Source organism: Lampetra fluviatilis, chromosome 34 (genome assembly GCF_964198595.1).
Source record: "Lampetra fluviatilis chromosome 34, kcLamFluv1.1, whole genome shotgun sequence".
NCBI lineage: Eukaryota > Metazoa > Chordata > Hyperoartia > Petromyzontiformes > Petromyzontidae > Lampetra > Lampetra fluviatilis.
The window spans coordinates 5,904,054-5,923,953 of NC_136308.1; the positions used below are offsets into that span (position 1 = coordinate 5,904,054).

The 19,900-nt window shown below is 44.2% G+C and overlaps 1 protein-coding gene across 1 annotated transcript in view; it reads left to right on the forward strand.

Annotated features, from left to right (window-relative positions):
* The first annotated feature begins 1,085 nt into the window (after positions 1 to 1,085).
* The window catches only part of PORCN (porcupine O-acyltransferase), a 120,512-nt gene continuing 101,697 nt past the window's right edge, over positions 1,086 to 19,900 (forward strand). The window contains exons 1-3 of the mRNA XM_078872383.1: positions 1,086 to 1,224; positions 8,360 to 8,510; positions 18,630 to 18,822. Of these exons, the coding sequence (XP_078728509.1) occupies positions 8,378 to 8,510; positions 18,630 to 18,822 (326 nt within the window). The 5' untranslated portion in view covers positions 1,086 to 1,224; positions 8,360 to 8,377. The remainder of the gene's footprint in view (positions 1,225 to 8,359; positions 8,511 to 18,629; positions 18,823 to 19,900) is intronic.

Genomic DNA, 19,900 nt, shown 5'->3' on the forward strand with positions numbered 1-19,900 from the left:
TCTCGTGTGTGGACCAATCAACTTCAACGACAGTGCATATCATTATCAGAGTTGTTTCTTTTTGTTTGCATTTTGACTGCTTGTGTTGTGGTTATTGCAAACATGATGCCTTGTATAAAGGTGTCAGTTTTTGTACCAGTTGAAAGGGTAAAAACCTACTACTATATTTTGCCACTGGTAAAGGAGGTCTCATAGTGCTTCTGATACTTTGTTTTTTTCGGTAAAGTCACGTAGGTAGAAAGATAACAGATCTCGACGTTTCGATCGCAACGCAAGCAATCGTCGTGGATGATGATTACTTACGTGACTTTACCGAATGAACCAAAGAGTATGGATTCTTGCAGTCACGAAAGCTTCAAATCCAGTTAGATGTTCTTGGTTCTTTCGGTAAAGTCACGTAAAAGGGAAATAATAAAATAAAACAATAAAATTCTCACGACGTTTCGATTGCAATACAAGCAATCATCATCAGGTGTGTTGCAATCGAAACGTCGTGAGAATTTTATTGTTTAATTTTTATTATTTTAATATTTCCCTTCTACGTGACTTTACCGAATGAACCAAAGAGTATGGATTCCTGCAGTCACCAAAGCTTCAAATCAAACTCTTAGGTTTTTTCGGTAAAGTCACGTAGGTAAAAAGAAATAAAATAAAATAATAAATGAAAATAAATCAATTGATTTATTTGAAAATATTTTATTTTCAAATAAATTGTGATTTATTTTGATTTAATAAATGAAAATAAATCAATAGATTTATTCTGATTTATTTTGATTTATTATTATTTTATCAATTGATTCATTTGAAAATATGTATTTTCAAATAAATCAATTGATTTATTTTGATTTAATAAATAAAAATAAATCAATTGATTTATTTTGATTCATTTTCATGTATTATATTTTTATTTTTACCGACGTGACTTTACCGAAAAAACATAAGAGTATGAATCCTTGCAGTAACGAAAGCTTCAAATCCAGCTTCAAATCAAGTTCGCGTTTTTCCGGAAAATCGATTATCTCAACCGCCGCATCTTCCGGCAGAGAGAACCTCTACCGGTAGACGAGGAGCTGCTCTGCCGGTGGCGGAAGACCGCGGCGGCGGCGGCTGGCGGACCCCGGAGGAGCGCGTCAGTCGCTGGCGATGCAGCGGCGGTCGTGAGGCCCCCGCGGGGAGACCCATTCGCTCGGCCCTCAACACTTCGGCCACTCACTTCGCACAAAGGTCGGTGGCAAACTTGCATTTTGGCGAGCCACCGAGCAGCGCCGCGTCCTTCGCATCGGCGTGCGTTTGTTTTGTTGTTGGAAATATGCGGGCGGGTTGTTGTGTGTGTGTGCGCGCGCGCGCCGGTCGCACGAGCGTTAGGCCTCGGGCGCGAAGGTGCCGCGCCTACCCGGCGAGGCGCGCCTCGGGCGGTAGGGATTCTATCCGAGGGTGCGTGTTGTCCCACGGTCACCGGGGGCTAAAAAAAAAAGAGGGGGAAATGAATGGCTCGTGGATTTGAATTTGTAGCCGGTGCTCAAGGTTGCATGCACGTGGAGCCAGACCAAGGTTGGTGGTGTTCTTCAATAATTTGATTTAAAGCTTTCGTGACTGCAGGGATTCATATTCTTGGTTCTTTCGGTAAAGTCACGTAGAAGGGAAACAATAAAATAAAAATAATATTGTTTTATATTTTTATTATGTATTTTTATTGTTTCCCTTCTACGTGACTTTACCGAAAGAATCAAGAATATCAAAATAATATTGTTTTATATTTTTATTATATATTTGTATTGTTTCCCTTCTACGTGACTTTACCGAAAGAATAAAGAATATGCAATAGAGTTGTTTATACATTTTAGGTGTCCAGAAATGAAAAAAAAACCTCATTGAGTCTCGATATTTTTTTTTGCAGGAGGATGCAGAAAGAAAAAAAGCAATGCAACACTTTTTTTCATAGCCAGGAATTGGGATGTTTGGCCCGAAACCATGAATGAGGGTTTTTTTTTTGCATTTGGAAGAAAATCTGATTACACGGGAGAAACTCAACCCAGCACGCAAGGCGATAAATGCCTGGCCGGGATAGGTTCGTGAACCTACTTGCTGTGTTGTCGTCTCCTGTGGCCAGCCGCTAAAGCACCTGAAGTGAAATTGATTGTGCAATCAAAGGCATGCTTGTCGATGGTCCTGATAACACGCGAAGAGGCGGTGTCCCCCACACAGGAAAATTGTCACGAGAGTCAGTGGTTCGAGATTGCGTCCGAAACGTCGTGATTTAATTTGTTTTGTTTTATTTTATAGCTACGTGACTTTACCGAAAGATCCAAAGAGTATGGATCCCTGCAGTCACGAAAACTTAAAATCTAGATTGGATAAAGTGGATTGTTATGTTAATTCTGCTGCTATATGTTCTGAGATGGCGCTGTAAAAAAAACTGGCATAAGTGGACAGGAAAGTGTTTAAATGTATCTGTTAAAATATACAGCTTGAATGAAGCTGATTGCATTTTTTTCAGGACACCCTGCATTTAAAAGCAGTGCAATTTGTGGAGGGGGTGACGGAAATTACTCATAAGTGTTTTTGGTTCTTTCGGTAAAGTCACGTAGAAGGGAAATAATACAAAATACAACATTACATTCTCACGACGTTTCGGCTACAACGCAAGCAGCCGTCCTCAGGTGAAGAACAGAGCTGTCGGAAAGACAGCGTCCTAATGAACACTGCTCTGCTTCGCAGCGTATTTTAAGCTGGGTGGGAGGAGCAGAGAGCCTTGACACTCAAAAGTGCTTCATGCAATCTTGATTTGAAGCTTTCGTGACTGCAGGAATCCATACTCTCTTTGATTATTTCGGTAAAGTCACGTAGGTATAAAATAAAATAAATCACGACGTTTCGATCGCAACCTTTGCAGCCCAGTAGCAGATTTGGGAGCCACAAATCTCCATGTGATCCACCAGTGCATGGCCTTAAAGAGCAGGATAACAGGCGTGTAACAGTGCCGCTGAACCGTATTAACTCCATGGAGGATATCTGGGGACTCTTAAGTGATGACAGGTGTACATTTTTTTTGGAATGACCTTGCGAGTGCACGGTAATGACACACTCTGATGGCGATGATTGATGATTTTATGACGATGTGGAGGTGCATCAATGAGCTCGGCTGCTGATGTGATGCAGACGTGCAATAACACGTAACGCATCTTATACCCTCTTGCTGAATTTCCATTTCCATGCCCCGATAGTCATACTTTGTTATGTAATTGACTGCATGTGATAATTGCTTAACTCTTCACTAACCGCTGAAAACCTCATTGCATTTTCAAGACCCTTTTTTTGTGGAAGACTTTTGAATGAATGGGATAGTTGGGCAATTGAGTGAATGATGTTGTTTTGGTTTTCGAATAGGTTTAATGTCAGAATGTTGGAAGAACATAAACATGGCTGCATTGTCTCCACATACTCCTCCTTGCCTTGCATATGGACGTCTTATGAACATGATGTACTGCATAGGAGATGTGGTATAAATAATTGTGTCACGGACCAATACCTGCATGGTCCACCAACCCTGCCTCTGAATGAATCACTGCATTACAGATGTGCGCCACCACCACTGGCTATAATGTGTACACCCGTACTTTATTGTGTGTATAAATAGGCATACAGGAGCTCACATATATCATGTGAGTGCACTAGCTAGCACATTTTACCGTCCTGCCAAATACCTAATTAGGTGTCTTGCCGTAGCAAGAGCTGGCTAGAGCTGGGTGTTTTACTGCCTTTACCTTTGCCTTACTCTGCAAAATAATAATGAAGCTGTATTATTCTTTACTCCTGACTGAGTTCATATGCCACTGATAGCTAGTCAATCAATCTGTCGTACTCTTTGCATGCATTTGTAGTGAGTTCAACTGAGTCGCAGATGTACCCTTGGAGGCAACACATTTATTTAACACCAACACACGGGATAACTGCCCCTTAACAGAATAACAACCTATGGTGTTGACCACCAAGCTAACTACGATAGTTATCACGTAACTACGTAACTAGCTACTACGGACCGTGACCACAGCTCGTGTCCAGGTCCACGTGTTGGAGACTCGGTAGGACGTAGACGAAGGTTTCTTCAGGATGAACAACAACACCGGTCCCTGTGGGGAACCCGACTTATGTTCTCTGCGGCGTGGCTGGCTCCACCCTTGGCCACGACCACCTTCCAGAATCCTCGAGCAAGATCTGGACCCGGACCACGTGGCCACCCCTAGCCCCCCACTTGGGGCCCCTTTGTAGACTTAACTGGTCACGTGCCCTCTCGGGTCAACCAGAGTGCCATGGCTTTTAGTAACCTCATTCCTACGGCCGGCACTCCCACGCCCTGCCCTGTAGGGCCGGCACTGCACGCCAAGCGTGGTGCCATCCAGCGCTATCAATCGACGCTGACCGAGCCCCTCTAGGGACGGTACTACACCCACACCACAGTGGTATCCGCGATGTCAATACACCACACGCCGTGCCTCTAGGGCCGGCACTACACAGTGACATCCCGCGATGTCACTACACATTTATGTAAGTACTCCTCTTCAAGTAGGAGCTGGTTAGGTGGTACCAAGTGTGTAGTCTTCATACAGGTTATTTCACTATTATAATATCAGCCTTTGAGATCCTTTAGCTTTGTAGATTTATCAAACCTTGCCAGGAAGGGTCTATTAACATTAAACAATCACAGCCATTGAAGTCTTAAAAAAATTCGCTAAAAACATTTCGCTTTTTTCGTACGTTTTGGTGTGGTATATTTTTCCAAGATAAATCATATTTTTAATGCAATTTAACATTTGTTTCCATCTATTTGTGAAGTTTATGATGCCATTTTTAATCTAAATCCTAATCAGTTTGCTTCTCTACGGGAGAGAAATTAAACTGCATTGCATGTGCTCACCATGAAATTCCACGTGCCTGACAGCCAAAGCACAATCATTCAAAAAATATATCATCCCATTCGAGCGGAGGGGGTCTGCATTGGCTGAGTGCTCCGCATGCCAAAAACGTTTGAGAAACACTGAACTACATCTATGCTACCTGCTGTCATTGACCCACGCAGATTCCCCCTCCACTCCTCCGACAATCCCCATGGCGTGGGACGTCCCTCATCCAACAGCGGAGTCACAAAAGGCCTGTACATGTAGAATAAAGTACTGTCATGGAGCACTTATTAAATGCAGTTCGGTATACGCCAACTACCCTGCTTTTCCAGAGTAGAGATCATGAAGAAAACCTACTGGTTAAATGATCGATTTTTTGTTTATTATATACGTCAGTTTTTATGACCAACATTTTGATTCATAATGATTTATTTTGGATTATAGATCGTGTAGTTATGATGCCAGTGTTATACTATAATTCTCCACCCCCCCCCCCCCCCCGACAAAGCCAGTCAAATCAAGGTGTCATGTGGGAAAATATATCAATTAATTTGGTTTATCAGCAAAGGATGAGAGCTGAGCATTTCTTAAAACCTGATAATGCTGGATGTGATCTCCACCAAATGCCAGATAAACATGGTAACATTTTGCTTGCTTTTAAACATTCCGCTTTTGCTGATAAACCAAATGAGTTCATATATTTGCCCATGTTACAACTTGATTTCACTGGCTTTGTGGATTGGTGGATGGCTAAAGTAAAAAAAATGGATTATACCGACACGATTTAACCCAAATTATCAATGATATTCCTTTTTTTTAATTTGTAGTTAAGATAGCTGTAACATTATCATTGTACCATACAATTACATTGCCAGAAGTGCGAGCATGGACACTTCTTAAGTGAAGAGTGTATAGAGAATAATTCGATGCTGATTGAAACGATGCTGTAGATTTAAAAGGCTGCACACTCTAAAGTACTTTGCATGGCCCACACACAGCAGATTTTGAATGCGTGCAATCGGCAAAAAACGAATCACCCCTACTCTACTAATCAACAGATGCATGAATTGCACATAATCTCATTTGAATATTTCTATGTGAATTGAAAAACGTTGGCAGACATGGACATCTGGACTGCAGTGGCCCCTGAGGATTAGAGGCTGAGGTGAACTTATGGGTGGCAGCGTAATGCTCACGATGCCCCTTACATTGGCCGACTCTTAAATGCATGCACAGCAGAGATTGTGTTCTTTTAAATATATATACTGCCTGCAGGACCTAACAGTAATCACATTCTTGTTTCTGAAATTGCACGTAGATCGAATCATTGTAGTCCCGCACATTTGCACACAGACTGATATAATGTGTAATTGCACAGTCTGGTATATATAAAAAAAAGTGTTTAATTATTTATATCGTATGGAATGAAATGGTTTTTTTTTCATGAACGGTGCTTGGGTCAAATTTCATGTACTGCAAGCCTGCATTAATTTTAGTGTTATGCATGTATCTGTTACGTTTGGTGCCTTAGCAAATTGGTTACATGAGTCGGATTTAAGAGGTTACATTGTAGCCGGATGCCCATTTCAGAAATTGTGTTTCAATTTGAACATTGAAAATGATAAACGGATGTTACAGCCTATTTGAAACAAAAATTAAGCTTTTGCTATTTTATTTCCTTTTTCTTGAAGTGCACATTTTAATTTTGTGTAACCGTTTCAATAAATCGAGCCGACGATGAGTAATGACGGTTATAAACTGGACAGCAGGTAAGGAATTAAAAATTATGCAATATGCCACTGCACTAAATTTCAGTTGTGCACAGTGTCTTGGCATTTTGCCCCTTTTTTCAACACTCCGATCCTTTCTTGAGTGCACTTTCACAGTTATTCCTTTATTTAATTGGTTATTGTTACTTGAGTTCCAAGAAAATTCATCCCCCGTGTTTAGTTGTATTCCTGTAGAGTCCATTCTGCCCTGTGATGTTTTCGAGAGAGACCGCATTGATGCATCATCATTGATGTTTATAAAGCATTAGTGGCACATTGCCAATTTTGTGCATTTACATGACGGGCTACTTATTTCACTTAAAAGTTGAGAAATCTGGAATGAAAACTCACAGGTTGCTGTGGACAGCATTTCAATGAATCATCTCGATGCACCAACCATTGCCATTAGTTGTTTAGTGCAGTCACTTAATGTTGATTACGTGGAACGCGATATATCATTAATCTATTAACTCTTATTGTGTTAGATACACCAGATGCCACTAATGTATGCGTCCAACGTATTATTTTGGACATGCGATGATTAGATAATTACACACGTGTATGTGTGGGTCGACGTATGTATGTATCGCGGGGAGTGGTATTGTAGCGGTTAGCGCGCTGCAAACCCGGCGACCCGCGTTCGATTTGCACTCACGGCCAACAACAGTGACTATTATTTGGAACTGGCCTGGGCCTCCCCTAGGTCGACTCAGCCTCAAATGAGTACCTGGTGTGGTGTTTAAACATCGCCACTAGGGAGACAAAGGCGGTCGGGCGTGGTGCTGTCCACCCACCCCCTTGTGTGCCGTGCCGGCCTTCATAGGTGCTCGCTAACAGCACTTGCCCCAACAATATATTCAGGCTGTGTCTTTGTATGATATTAGAACTGGTGATATGTTTTTGCTGCCAAGTTAAAGATAATCTTACGTTAAAGTTTTGTTTTACTTAGTCTTCTCGGTTTAGTTTATGAAATCTTACATTAAAATGTTCACGTTGCGCAATAGATGTTTTACTCATGTGTTTCCCCCTAACCCATGTCTACCTTAAATTACAGATGTACTCAATAGGCTCCCTCTGGCTTTTAATAAATCAAAATAATAAAAAAATGTTCGATATTTTATTTTGCTTCCATTTGTTCCACGATTCAGTTTTGCTGGCATTTTTTTTATAATTTACAAAATATACCGCAACCTTAATGAGAAACACTACAATAATCATCGAGTATGATTACGCCTAACATACCTTGACAAACGTGTACATAGCTTTTAGACAATATTTAAAGGGATTATTAAACTATCATTTAAGCTGCAAAAGTTCCAGAAGAATTGGCGGCATCTATAAAAGTATGTTATGAATGCTGTTTCACTGAAAAGTCAATAACGGGGAACTTTGTTTCCTTTGGCCTAAAAAAAGAAAGTTGCCTGCTTTAGCATCCATGTCAGTGGATTGTCAGATTAGGTGCGCTTCTGGGCAGATGTGTTGTGAGCCGGCCGACCTAAATCCCCGCGCGTTGCTCGCGGCTGCGCGTTTGTCTGAATTTTTATTCCTTGAAATGTTTTTTCGCGTGTTGTCGTGACACGTTGTTGTGTGTGTGCGTGCGTTCGCGTGCGCGCTCGCTCAGCTCGCTGCTCTTCTGCCCGTTCACTTTTACGTTTGTGTGCTTTTCGTGTGCTCGCGATGGCGGGGCTGCAGGTGTTCGTCGCGGAGAGGATGGAAGAGCACCAGGCCACGTTTTTAACGCAGCTGCTGCACTCGTGCGTGCTGCCCACAGCTGTGCAGGGCCTTGAGGCCATTTGGGCCCTGCTCTTGCTCTGCCTCCTCATCCGCGCTTACTGCCGCCTGAGTACGTCCTCCTGCACAAACCCTCTCTCCCGCGTCGCCGTCTCTGTCGTCTCCTTGTCATGACGTTCCCCCGCGAACGCTCACGTTGAGCCCGGTATTGTGAGCCACTGATTGATTTCGTGTTTTTCTTTTCTTCAGCAAGCACGGTGCGCTTAACATTTAGTAGTGATGTGGTCAAATGTGCTGGGCTTAGTGCCGATTAACTCAACTTCGGTCATCACAACCCCCTCCAACAGACTGCCTTATTGTGATTACCGCTCTGTTCTAGTCACGTGCAAATTAAGCCTCGGCACACCACATGCACCTGATAGTTGGAAATCGCGGGGTTGAGAAAATTGTGGACTTAACCAACATAAACATGGAGGATATATCAAGGGTGGAACGATTTATCCCCCCTCACAGCCCCCTACTAGATATTCAATCATTCTTAGGATTTAAATTTCAGACTAGATTATTTTTAAATCCTTTATATTAAGTTCACTTGCTTGCTTGCTTGCGTGCTTGCGTGCTTGCGTGCTTGCTTGCTTGCTTACGACTGTGCAAATCTTTCGGTCGTTTTTTAACCCACTTCCCGTGATCCAATCGAGCTGACATTTTGCACACAGACTCGTTGTGCGTGACAATTAATTTTCGTGAAATTTTTTTTCCAAAATTTTACACTGTTTAGGGAAATTTTTTTAAATATTTAATTACCAATTGCTTAATGCTGGCAGACAATCATCTGACCCATAGGTGGCAGCCATTTCAAGCCAGAGGACGAGAGGACTCTAGCCACCACGCATATAAAGGATTTAGAGTGAAAAACTTTGTTTTTACGGGTTAATTTTTTTACATTCTGACAAATGGTAGTACCTCTCATCACTGCAGGGGTGGTGCAAACCTAAATATGTACAACATACACAAAAACAATTCTTACACGCTTGATTCTACGTGTATATCGTGAGTTTAAAAACGAATATGAATCATTGACTTGATTTAGTCGATGTATTGTTTCATCCATAGAATGTATGAGCGTGCAAAAAAAAATCTCAATTTGTTCCCATATAGAAATCCAGTTGTACTTTGCTTTCTGTCATTCACTTGCACATCTCTTCCATTGTCAGACACACAGCCTGGGCCCTCCCATTAATTCACCTCATTGTTGCTCAAAGCAAATTAATGGGTCGGTTACTGCGGAGAGATTATGGTGTAGCGACAGTATGCCTGTCTCCATGTTGCCATTATTGTGTGCGTTTTATCGGTTCCTCGCCATATCCCAGGGACGCACTCCCAGGAGACTCAATAAACCTCTAATCCTTCTCCATGATAATGAGCACAGCCGACTGCCAGCATACATTTGCACTCCGGTAGGTTTTGTTGCGTGTACATGGGTAATCAAAAGCCAGCACAGCGAAGAAATCAAATAGTTGCACGCTTGCTCTCCGGTTCCCGAGTCAGAAGAGCAGTCCTTTACTCATTTAATCTCACGCAAGGCAGTGCACTGAATACGGTTCAGATGTTTTATTTCCAAACACGGGCGTGTTGCTGCAGGCGCGTTGCTGCCACTGCAATGAGTGCTTCCCGCATCCCAAACGTAACCTGTTGATTTAAAGCTTTCGTGACTGCAGGGATTAATATTCTTGGTTCTTTCGGTAAAGTCACGTAGAAGGGAAACAATAAAATAATATTAAACACCGCAAGAAAATTTGAAAAAACCGCCACTTTTTTCAAATTTTCTTGCCGTGTTTTTTTCACACCTGATAATGATTGCTTGTGTTGCAGTCGAAACGTCGTGAGAATATTATTGTTTTATATTTTTATTATTTCATTATTTTATTATTACGTGACTTTACTGTTGAGGCATTTCAAGGGAAATGCAGTTGGGCTTTGCTGCAAGGGGGAGCAAGGTGGTTCCGATTAAACATAGCAGACACAGGTCATAAATCCTCACTAAATATGTTCCAGTTTTCTGTTGGGACTGAAGTAGGTTAGCATGTGACTGGTGGCTCACAACCATAGATCGAGGCACACTGAAGCAGAGTCATTCATTAGACTGGAGGAATCTGACGAGCTGCAAAGCTCTTTTTCACAGGTCAGCAAATTACAGCAGCAACAAATTCACGGAACGATAGGAGTGCAAAATAGAGAAAAAGGTAAGCAAGTCACTGAATATAAATACATATTTAAGAAATACATTTTATAAGTCCGATTTATTAGTCTTGGGCAAGGCGGCAAAAACAACAACAAGATAATGCCACACAGAAGCAGTCCCTCAATACAATGACATTCACATTCAACTATCGATACGCAGGTAAGGAACAAAGTTACAAATCACATTTGCAATCTGACTGTATCCAGCACTAATGCCTGTTGTCGGGTTCCAGTGTAGAAATGTTTCTATCCGCCAACGTGGACAGACCCAGCTGAAATGAAGACCTGATTGCACACGAGAGCGTTACCACCATGGTGTAACGGTTAGCAACTTGCAATTCAGAGGGGTCGTCCGATTGATCTCCCGGCGTGGCAGTTGAACCAATGGGCACATGTCTTAAATCCCCTGTGCCTGTCCAACCCCCAGCGGTGGACATTAAGTCAGTCGGGAGGTTGCGTGTGGCGAGGTAAAGTGTGGCTACTCCAATTACTTCTAGAGGGGCTCCCTTTAGGGCTCCCTCTAGCGGGGCCCTTTCGCCAACAGAGGGGCGAGCGGGCAATTGCAGGGCCACACCTTTATTTTTTTAAATATATATTTTTCCACAGGAGAATGAATCATTGTCAGGCACCATATAATGGTGCATAACCTTGCATCACCCTCCGTAAGAAGGTATCCCCAAACCTAAACGCGACAAGCTTCGTCCGCAGCCTTGTGCCTCCCCACGGTAGTTAGGCGTATAATTGAAATTAGTCACATTTTGCAAGGTGGAAGCGAGCACTTAGGGCCTGAGCGTGTGTTTATGCGTGCATGCGTGTGAGTGTGTTGGGAGTGGTTGTGCAACGGTTAGCGCACTGCGCAACGAACCCAGCTAGCAGAGTTCGATTCCGGCCCACATCCAAGACCAGTGACGATTTTCTGAATTGGTCCTGGGCCTCCCCGAGGTCGACTCAGCCTCAAATGAGTACCTGGTGCAATGTGTAAACATCGTCACTGAGGAGACAGAGGCAGCTGGGCATGGTGCTGGCCACCCACCCCCTCGTGCGCCGTGCCAGCCTTCATAGGTGCTCGCTCACAGCACTTTCCCTAACAGTCTCTTAAGGCTATTTGGGGGTTCTTTGACTTTGTGTGTGAGCACGTGGGTACCGTGGGTTTTATACAAATGCATGCATTTGCTCTCGATGAGCATTTTACAGGCTCTGCATGGAGAGAGTGGTGCATTAGAGGGTTTGCAGATACTTTAAAAATGCGCTGATCACTTGAGGTGGTTGGATTTGTCAGTGTAGTGACAGGTGAGAGGCATTTTCACAGCAGTATTTACTGCGGATATGTTGTCCTTTGGGAAACAAAGACATCTTTATAACCCTTTTAGGAAGTCTCATTGACGCACTTGCTATTATAAGAACGACATTTTATTTGCAAACAGCTTGCACCAGCATGACAAGGAATGTGTGACATTTATAGGAGGGTAATATTTCTTTCAGTAATATCAGATCTGTTAAATTGAATAAATTTTCCTTAATTTAAACAGATGAAAGCCCTCTGTGATGCATTGTCTATTTCACTAGAGAGCAGTATAAAAACATTGTAGTGATAATATTTATTTTATTTAATAGTCTTTATAAATCCTTCTTCTTGATGTAGAACTCCTCCCTGATACAATGTCAGTCACGTAGGATGTTTGGCCATACTTCACCACACTGGTCAGTGAGGTTCGGTAAGGTGGAACGGGGGTGGCATCACTCACCGCTGATTTTAACCACGGCTGAGAATTAGGTCACCCAAATCATAGGGTCACAGTACACTAACCAGCGTGCACCGTGTCACGATAATACGTCGTTGAAAAAAATATATAAACCAGTACTGCTGATATTGCACATAAAGACTTCACAGATTTCCAGTGTTTTTATGTGGCGATTACAGCCATCGTTCCAAGCCTGTGCAGTCGTCGTTTCCCATTTACGAAATAATATATTTTTTTACTTGACTTGCATCATTGCACTTTGCATGTCTCTCATTTTTTCACAGCCTCCTATTGCCCGGGCGTAATTGGCTGGCACTAACGCGATCGTTGTGCCCTCTTGAAGTATTTATGCGAATGCTAGCGCCGAACTTTGATATTCGCGTGGCTTCTTGCTCGCGAGGCAGTCGCTCGCTACGGCTGCTGGAGTGACTCTCTGCCAGAGGTCGCAACCGGGTACTCGATACCCGTACCCTACCCGATACCCGGCTACCCGTACCCGGCCGGGTACGGGTACCCGTTTGCGACCCTGGTGCGGCCGGGTACAGGTAGGCCGTGACTCACTGGTGAGTAACCGTTTGTCACTCATTTCGGGTAGGGTACGGGTACGTGTAGGGAACGGCTAGGGTAGGCAACGGCTACCCGTACCCGGCCGGGTACGGGTACCCATTTGCGACCCTGGTGCGGCCGGGTACGGGTAAGGAATCAAAACCCGTTTGCGACCTCTGCTCTCTGCCAGCAGAGTGGGTTAAGCTTTTTTTTTACTTTATGTTGCCCTTGCCCCTCGCCGTTTGGGTGTGCCAGTTGAGTGGTGGAACCAAGTGCAAGTCAGCTGTCCTCCGCTCAGAAATTATAATGGCAGTTAGTTATTATCCTGCCATCTGCATGCATGGGGTACCAGCAATACGTACAGTGTTCCATGATCTTTTTTCGCTTTGGAGGATATGCAGCAGGCCGTATTTTTACTGGAATATGTAATGTGGAATTAAACTTTAAACACGCGGTTCATCTTTATCCAATGTCAGGATTTGTATCTTGCTGTTGCACGTGTGTTTCCGAGTTAATTACGGGTCTTGCATTCTCTAATCAGACATGCACACTTTCATTTGTGTTTCGTGTGTAAGCTTTTCAGGCTGACGAAGTAATTGAATGCATCCCGTCGGCTGCTAAAATGAGATTGACAGACAATAGCAATGCACAAACTAAATTGCACCGTTTACGTTCAACAATTATACTCGTGCAGATTGAGGGCCTTTGTATTGAGTTCACATATCACAGGAAATAGAGAGCGAGGCCTATGATGATATTTCTAAGCAATATATGGCAAAGGTACAACCGTGCAGTTGCCTACTCGTGCAACTGCTGGTAGGAGGGCCTTCACTGTAGGGGAGCTCTGGAGAGAGCCCCTCTAAAGGGAATTTGTCCTTCCTTACCGTACTGACAAGACATTTAGGAAGAGGTGGAAGTACTCACACTTTACCCCACCACATTCGACTTGCTGATTGACTGTGACACACCCATTTATACTGTGGGGTGGATGGAGGTGAGGGGATATTTTAATGTCTACATATATATTCCTCACGTTTCAACTGCCATGCTAGGAGAAGAAATCGTCAATCTCTGGATTGCAAATCCAGTGTGTGGGCCACAATACCATGGAAGCGTTTGCTTTTTCTAACCAAGTCATGTGTGATATAATTACACAGCTTGCAGGAGCTGGCCATCTCTTCCCCTTAATTGCATTGATTCTAGGGTTAATTCTGGGAATTAAATGTGCGGTACACGTGAAATTGCTAATCCTTGAATCTGATGTGTGACTTTAATCTCAAAAAAGGAAAGCATAGGCATATTGTCACGAAAGTTCACGTACACAGGTGAATTCGAGTTAAAACAAATATGTGATACTAACGACTTATGGAAAGGATATTATCGCACCTCCATTTAGCACAGTTGGCTACGTACGGTGCGAAGGAAGTTCGATATGCAGTACGTACATACACGTTGAAGTTTAATATTAAGGGGACTTTTTTATTGGATTGGCAATCGTACTTGTGTCATGTGCACATAATCTTGCAAGAATAGCAACACACCATAGAGATGAAAAACAAACGTGTAACTGCTGGAATTGACAGGGCATTGATTGAAACTGCTGTCAAAGAGGGAAAGATATGAGGGAATTTAAATACACACCGCACGGCTGTGTAAAACATTCTGTTGCTAACAAGGCACAGGGGTATGTCTTTTTGAGCCAGAAATCTATCCGTGAAAACTTTAATGAATGCTTTATAACACTGGATTGGCAGTTACATCTTGACTTAAAGCTTTCATGACTGCGGGAATTCATATTCTTTGGGTCTTTCGGTAAAGTCATGTAGATAGGTTCAAAGAAAAAAGAAAAAAAACTACGTTTCGATCACAACACAAGAAATAGTCATGAGGAGGAAAAAAGAGGGGGAAAGCTGCTGAGGCAGACTGTGTTAAAGGTTTAAAGTCGGCGGGGCTAGTGATGTCAATGTGAGAAATTAGCATATTTCTAGATTTGAAGCTTTCGTGACTGCAAGGATTCATACTCTTAGTTTTTTCGGTAAAGTCACGTAGGTAAAAAATGAAATTAAAATTAATAAAATAAAATAATAATAATATGATTTATTATTATTTTAGTTTAATTAAATTAATCAAATAAAATAATAATAATATGATTTATTATTATTTTATTTTTTATTAATTTTTATTTCATTTTTTACCTACGTGACTTTACCGAATAAACTAAGAGTAGAAATTAGCATGTTAATGTGAGATCAGAGAGCGGCCTCCACGACGAGGGCATGGAGGTGGCTATGTTACTGTGCGAGATTAGCATGTTTATGGGAGATTGCAGAGCAGCAACGTCGAGCTCGGCGAGCGAGGTGGCTGTGTTAGTGGGAAATTTAATCTGTTAATGTAAAATCAGAGAGTCGAAAATAACAACTAACATCGGAAAGTGGTAGGATGGGATCATCACAGCCAGTTATGACTTAAACTGGTAGATAACGTCCTTCTAATGATTGCTCAGTTTATACCCATCTTCTCGATTGAAGTTTTGTCTGTATATGTGGATGGCTTCATGAACGAATCTTTGTTGATACCCAGTGGGTTTGCAAAGTACCTTCGTCTTAGAGAAATACATTTCGTGTGAGCCCACCGCATTAAAACAATGATCAACCACGGTATTGGTCCTACCGTGTTTCAGATCTGCCTTATGTTCACGAACACGGTCCGAGACGTCACTTAGTTTCCCCAATGTTACTACTGCCGCAGACACAGCTTAGTTTGTAGACGCCGGGGTATTGCATGTCAGGGATCACATCCTTCACAGATGGGATCAGATCACGAATTTTATGTACTGTGTTAAATCGAATCTGGATATTGTGTTTGCTCATGATTTTGGAGATATTTTTAGTGACCCCTGCTATGTATGGCAAGGTGATGGTTTTGATTGGGTCCTCAGATGGTTCTTTCCCGACGGTTGGGGTGATAGCTTTACAGATTGTGTAGTCTGAATATCCATTCATCTTGAGAGCTTGGTGTACACGGGCTAGGTGATGATGGTCATAAATACATCGAGCTCTATGGTGTAGAGTTTTTATGAGGAATTTCTTTTGGGAAGGATGGTGGTTGGAGTCAGGTTTTAGATATGCATCCATATGGGTGGCTTTCCTGTAGACAGTGTCCCATTGAGCCATCTGGTCTCATTTAGATGAAAACATCCAAGAATGGTAGCTTGCCATCCTTTTCCACCTCCATGGTGAATTTGATGGCTCGGTGTATGGAATTGATGTGGTTGAGGAATTGGTTCAGAGCTGGTCGGCCATGTGGCCAGATGACGAAAGTGTCATCTACGTACCTCTTCCACAAGGACGGACGTAGAGTGGATGCCTGGATGAATATGAATACTGGATTGGCAGTTCCTTAGCAATTAACAAGGGTGCCCTTAATCGTTCTGTTGAGAAACATTGCAACATGAGTCAAGGGTGTTTTGGCATGTGTGGAAAAGATAAATAGTGGATGCTTAGGTTGCCTTTTCCGGCTATTCCTGTAATATCCTTCACTCTGTTATGAAGATTGTGAACTATAGCACTCTGCAGGAACGTACGTCTCGCATGAATTCACTCCCTCCTTCATGACGTTTGCTTCGAGTTCAGCATCGCCATTTCAGAACAAAAGATAAGGGTAGGTGGTTCAGAGCGCTGTGTTAAACCACAGTAGACTGGGTTCTGCCCCTCCGCCAGAGTTCGCAAACGGGTTTTGATTCCTTACCCGTACCCGGCCGCACCAGGGTCGCAAATGGGTACCCGTAACCGGCCGGGTACGGGTACCCGTTCCCTACCCGTACCCTACCCGAAATGAGTGACAAACGGTTACTCACCAGTGACTCACGGCCTACCCGTACCCGTACCTGGCCGCACCAGGGTCGCAAATGGGTACCCGTACCCGGCCGGGTACGGGTACCCGTTCCCTACCTGTACCCGTACCCTACCTGTACCCGTACCCTACCCGAAATGAGTGACAAACGGTTACTCACCAGTGACTCACGGCCTACCCGTACCCGTACCTGGCCGCACCAGGGTCGCAAATGGGTACCCGTACCCGACTGGGTACGGGTAGCCAGGTATCGGGTAGGGTACGGGTATCGGGTACCTGGTTGCGACCTCTGCCCTCCGCCTCTCCCTGTCCACACAGCCATCCGGTGTTCGGTTCGCCAAATCTTAAAACGTTGCGGTGGCACTTGGCAAATAACCTTTTCATACAGGATGGAGTTAATGAAGCGCAAAGCTCTTATGCTGAATGGGGCATCGCGATCTATCCAGGCTGTACCGCAGGAGCTGCATTAACACAAGGACTGAGATTGTGCAGTGGCACAGACTCGGAAGCTGAGGTCATTAAGGTCGTTAATATTGGTCAAGTACGCGAAGGTGAAGTGAGCGATGGTAATGACCACATCGAGTAACTTTGTGCAAAAAAACACATTCTCATATCCTACACTGATAGATAGAGCAATTGAGAGTTAACGCAAGTTAAAATCACCAGGTTCAAACAACTTGGCACCCATAACAAGGGTTAAACAAGATGTGTTTGAAATTTTGAATCAGTCCCAAGACCTTTCAGCGAATGCATTCGTGATTTAACTTTGATCAACACTGTTTACATTGCTAGCGAATTAATTAAATTCAGATTGATATGTGCTAATATTTATGTGGAGATATCCCATTAAAATTTGCACGGAATTTTTCATTTTACAAAATATGCATGAAGTTTAGCAGAAAAACTACACATATACTCAGGCAATTATATTTTGGGTGGTTGACGTGAAACAATTCAGATGCCATGTTTTTAGTAAACACAAACGCCGTCTGCTAAATGATCACCAAATTGAGCCTGTAGAATAAATAGCACGTTCAAATTTTTCTAAATGTTTTTCAAATTATTCATAGGTAGTTTTCAGTTGAAATTGGTTTTATTTAGGCTTGACTGCGCCGTCGGCGCATTCACACTTCGTGTTGCATCAAGGGACCGTAGACACAATCAGGGCACATGCAGCCAACCGTGCACCGACAGCACCCATGGCAGCAAAGTGGCAGCACAGTGGCAGCACAGCGATAGCGCATTCACCGTTTGTTGCAGAGGTTCCTGGTTTGAATCCGGTAGGCCGCCCTGGTCAATAGTGATGGCGTATTAGCATACTGCTGGCCATCTGCTTCACAGTGGATGTTGTCCTTTCCCCGCACCTCCGATTAGCACGGGTGGATACGTGCGTTGCGAAAGAATTTCAACAAATCAACATACATATATACATACAAACATCCCTTGATCTGTCTATGGACCCTTTTTTCCATTATCAAGATGATAAAAAGAAAGAATAGGCTTTACGCTTCCTGGCAATAATGCAGAGGTGTTAGGATGTTCGAATGCCAGATAGACACCTATCACCTGGCGTAATTTGAATTGAGTCGGCGATTGTGTGCTTGCGTCAGGGTCCAAATTTGACCAATTCAAAATAAATACCCCTAAATTACTCGAACTGCCATAGCACACGGCAACATTGCCCCAACTGTGAAACAACTGAAGGCTCTGAATCAGCGCCTTCCTTCGTGCTAGCCTTGCACTACAAGAATGGTGCTCATGCACTTGCCCTCAACTGTCATTTACAGCTACAGAAGGCGGGGGGGGGGGATACAGATATCTGTCTTAGCTTTGTGCGCGCGCGCGGACAGGTGTGCCACCATGGACCAAGCACCTGTGCTGCGTGGCTGCCGGCTTCTTCAGCCTCTACCACTTCTTCAGCCTCAACATGGTGTGGGTGGTGCTGCTCAGCCTCATGTGCTACGTCATCCTCTTCCTGTGCCGCCACTCGAGCGTGTGCGGGGTCTGCCTCTCCGTCACCGTGCTCATATACCTGCTCATGGGGTGAGTGTGGCCTTGCCCAACGACGCGCCGCTCTCACCCGCACGCTTGCGCACCGGATCACGGGCTTGGGGTGAGCGGTGGTCGCGGCCAGCGATGGCCTGGGAATGCTGCAAACGCTCGCTGTTGAGAAACAGATTTGGTCCCCCCCCCCGCCATGCCCCCCTCACCACTTTCCCTCCCCCCCACCCCTTCCCCCAGTCCTCAAATACTAAACACAAAAAGCAGTTCTAAAGAAATATATTTTCAATCTAGAATTAAAAGTGCATAGCTCCAGTGGCTTCCTAATGTAGTGACAGAGAAAGGTCACTACTGTGTCGGCCCGTACGAAGGCTGGGGGCCCCAAGGGGGTGCCTGGGGGGTCGCGTGGTGGAGGGATCCGGACCCTCCCAGAGGTGGGGGAAGTGAGGCGTGTCCTGGGAAGGGAGGCGTGGCCTGAAGAGAGCCAGCCACGCCGGGGCGGAGCCAGCCACGCGAAACCAAATATAAGCGTGGTGTGAACGCAGAGCGAGGCTGCTGTTGTACTGTACTCCAAGGTGAAGACATCTTCGGTCGTCAAGTCCCGAGTCGTCGTCCTGGGCCAGGCAGGCCGTTGCCTGCCTGGTCCAGTCTGTGTCGTGTTCCAGAGTGTTAGTGAGTTGAGGAAGGTGGTCACCACCTCATGTAGAGTGTTATATTATTTACCGTTTAATAAATAGTGTTGCCTCCTAGTTGCGTGTGTGTGCACCTAATTTGAACCTACTACATTTGGCGTCAGAAGTTGTGGAAATATAAATATTGCTAGGTGTTATCCTAGGGAAGTAAAATGGGCACACGATAAACAAAGACAAAACTCATCTGGACGCCTTCGTACGACGGGGATGGTGTGACGACCATCCTTCGGACAGCCCCGGGGATGGCAGCCCCGGTGACAGAGGGAGAGAGATGGCGCTGCACGCGGAGCGGCGGGACTGTCATCGCACCGCTGCTTCGCCGCCATCGGGAACGGAGCGATGGAGCCGCGGGGAGAGGACACCGTCGTCTCTGCGGGGGCTGGCGGGGGGAGGCCCATGCATGCGGGCCACGCGGTGGGGCCGCCAAC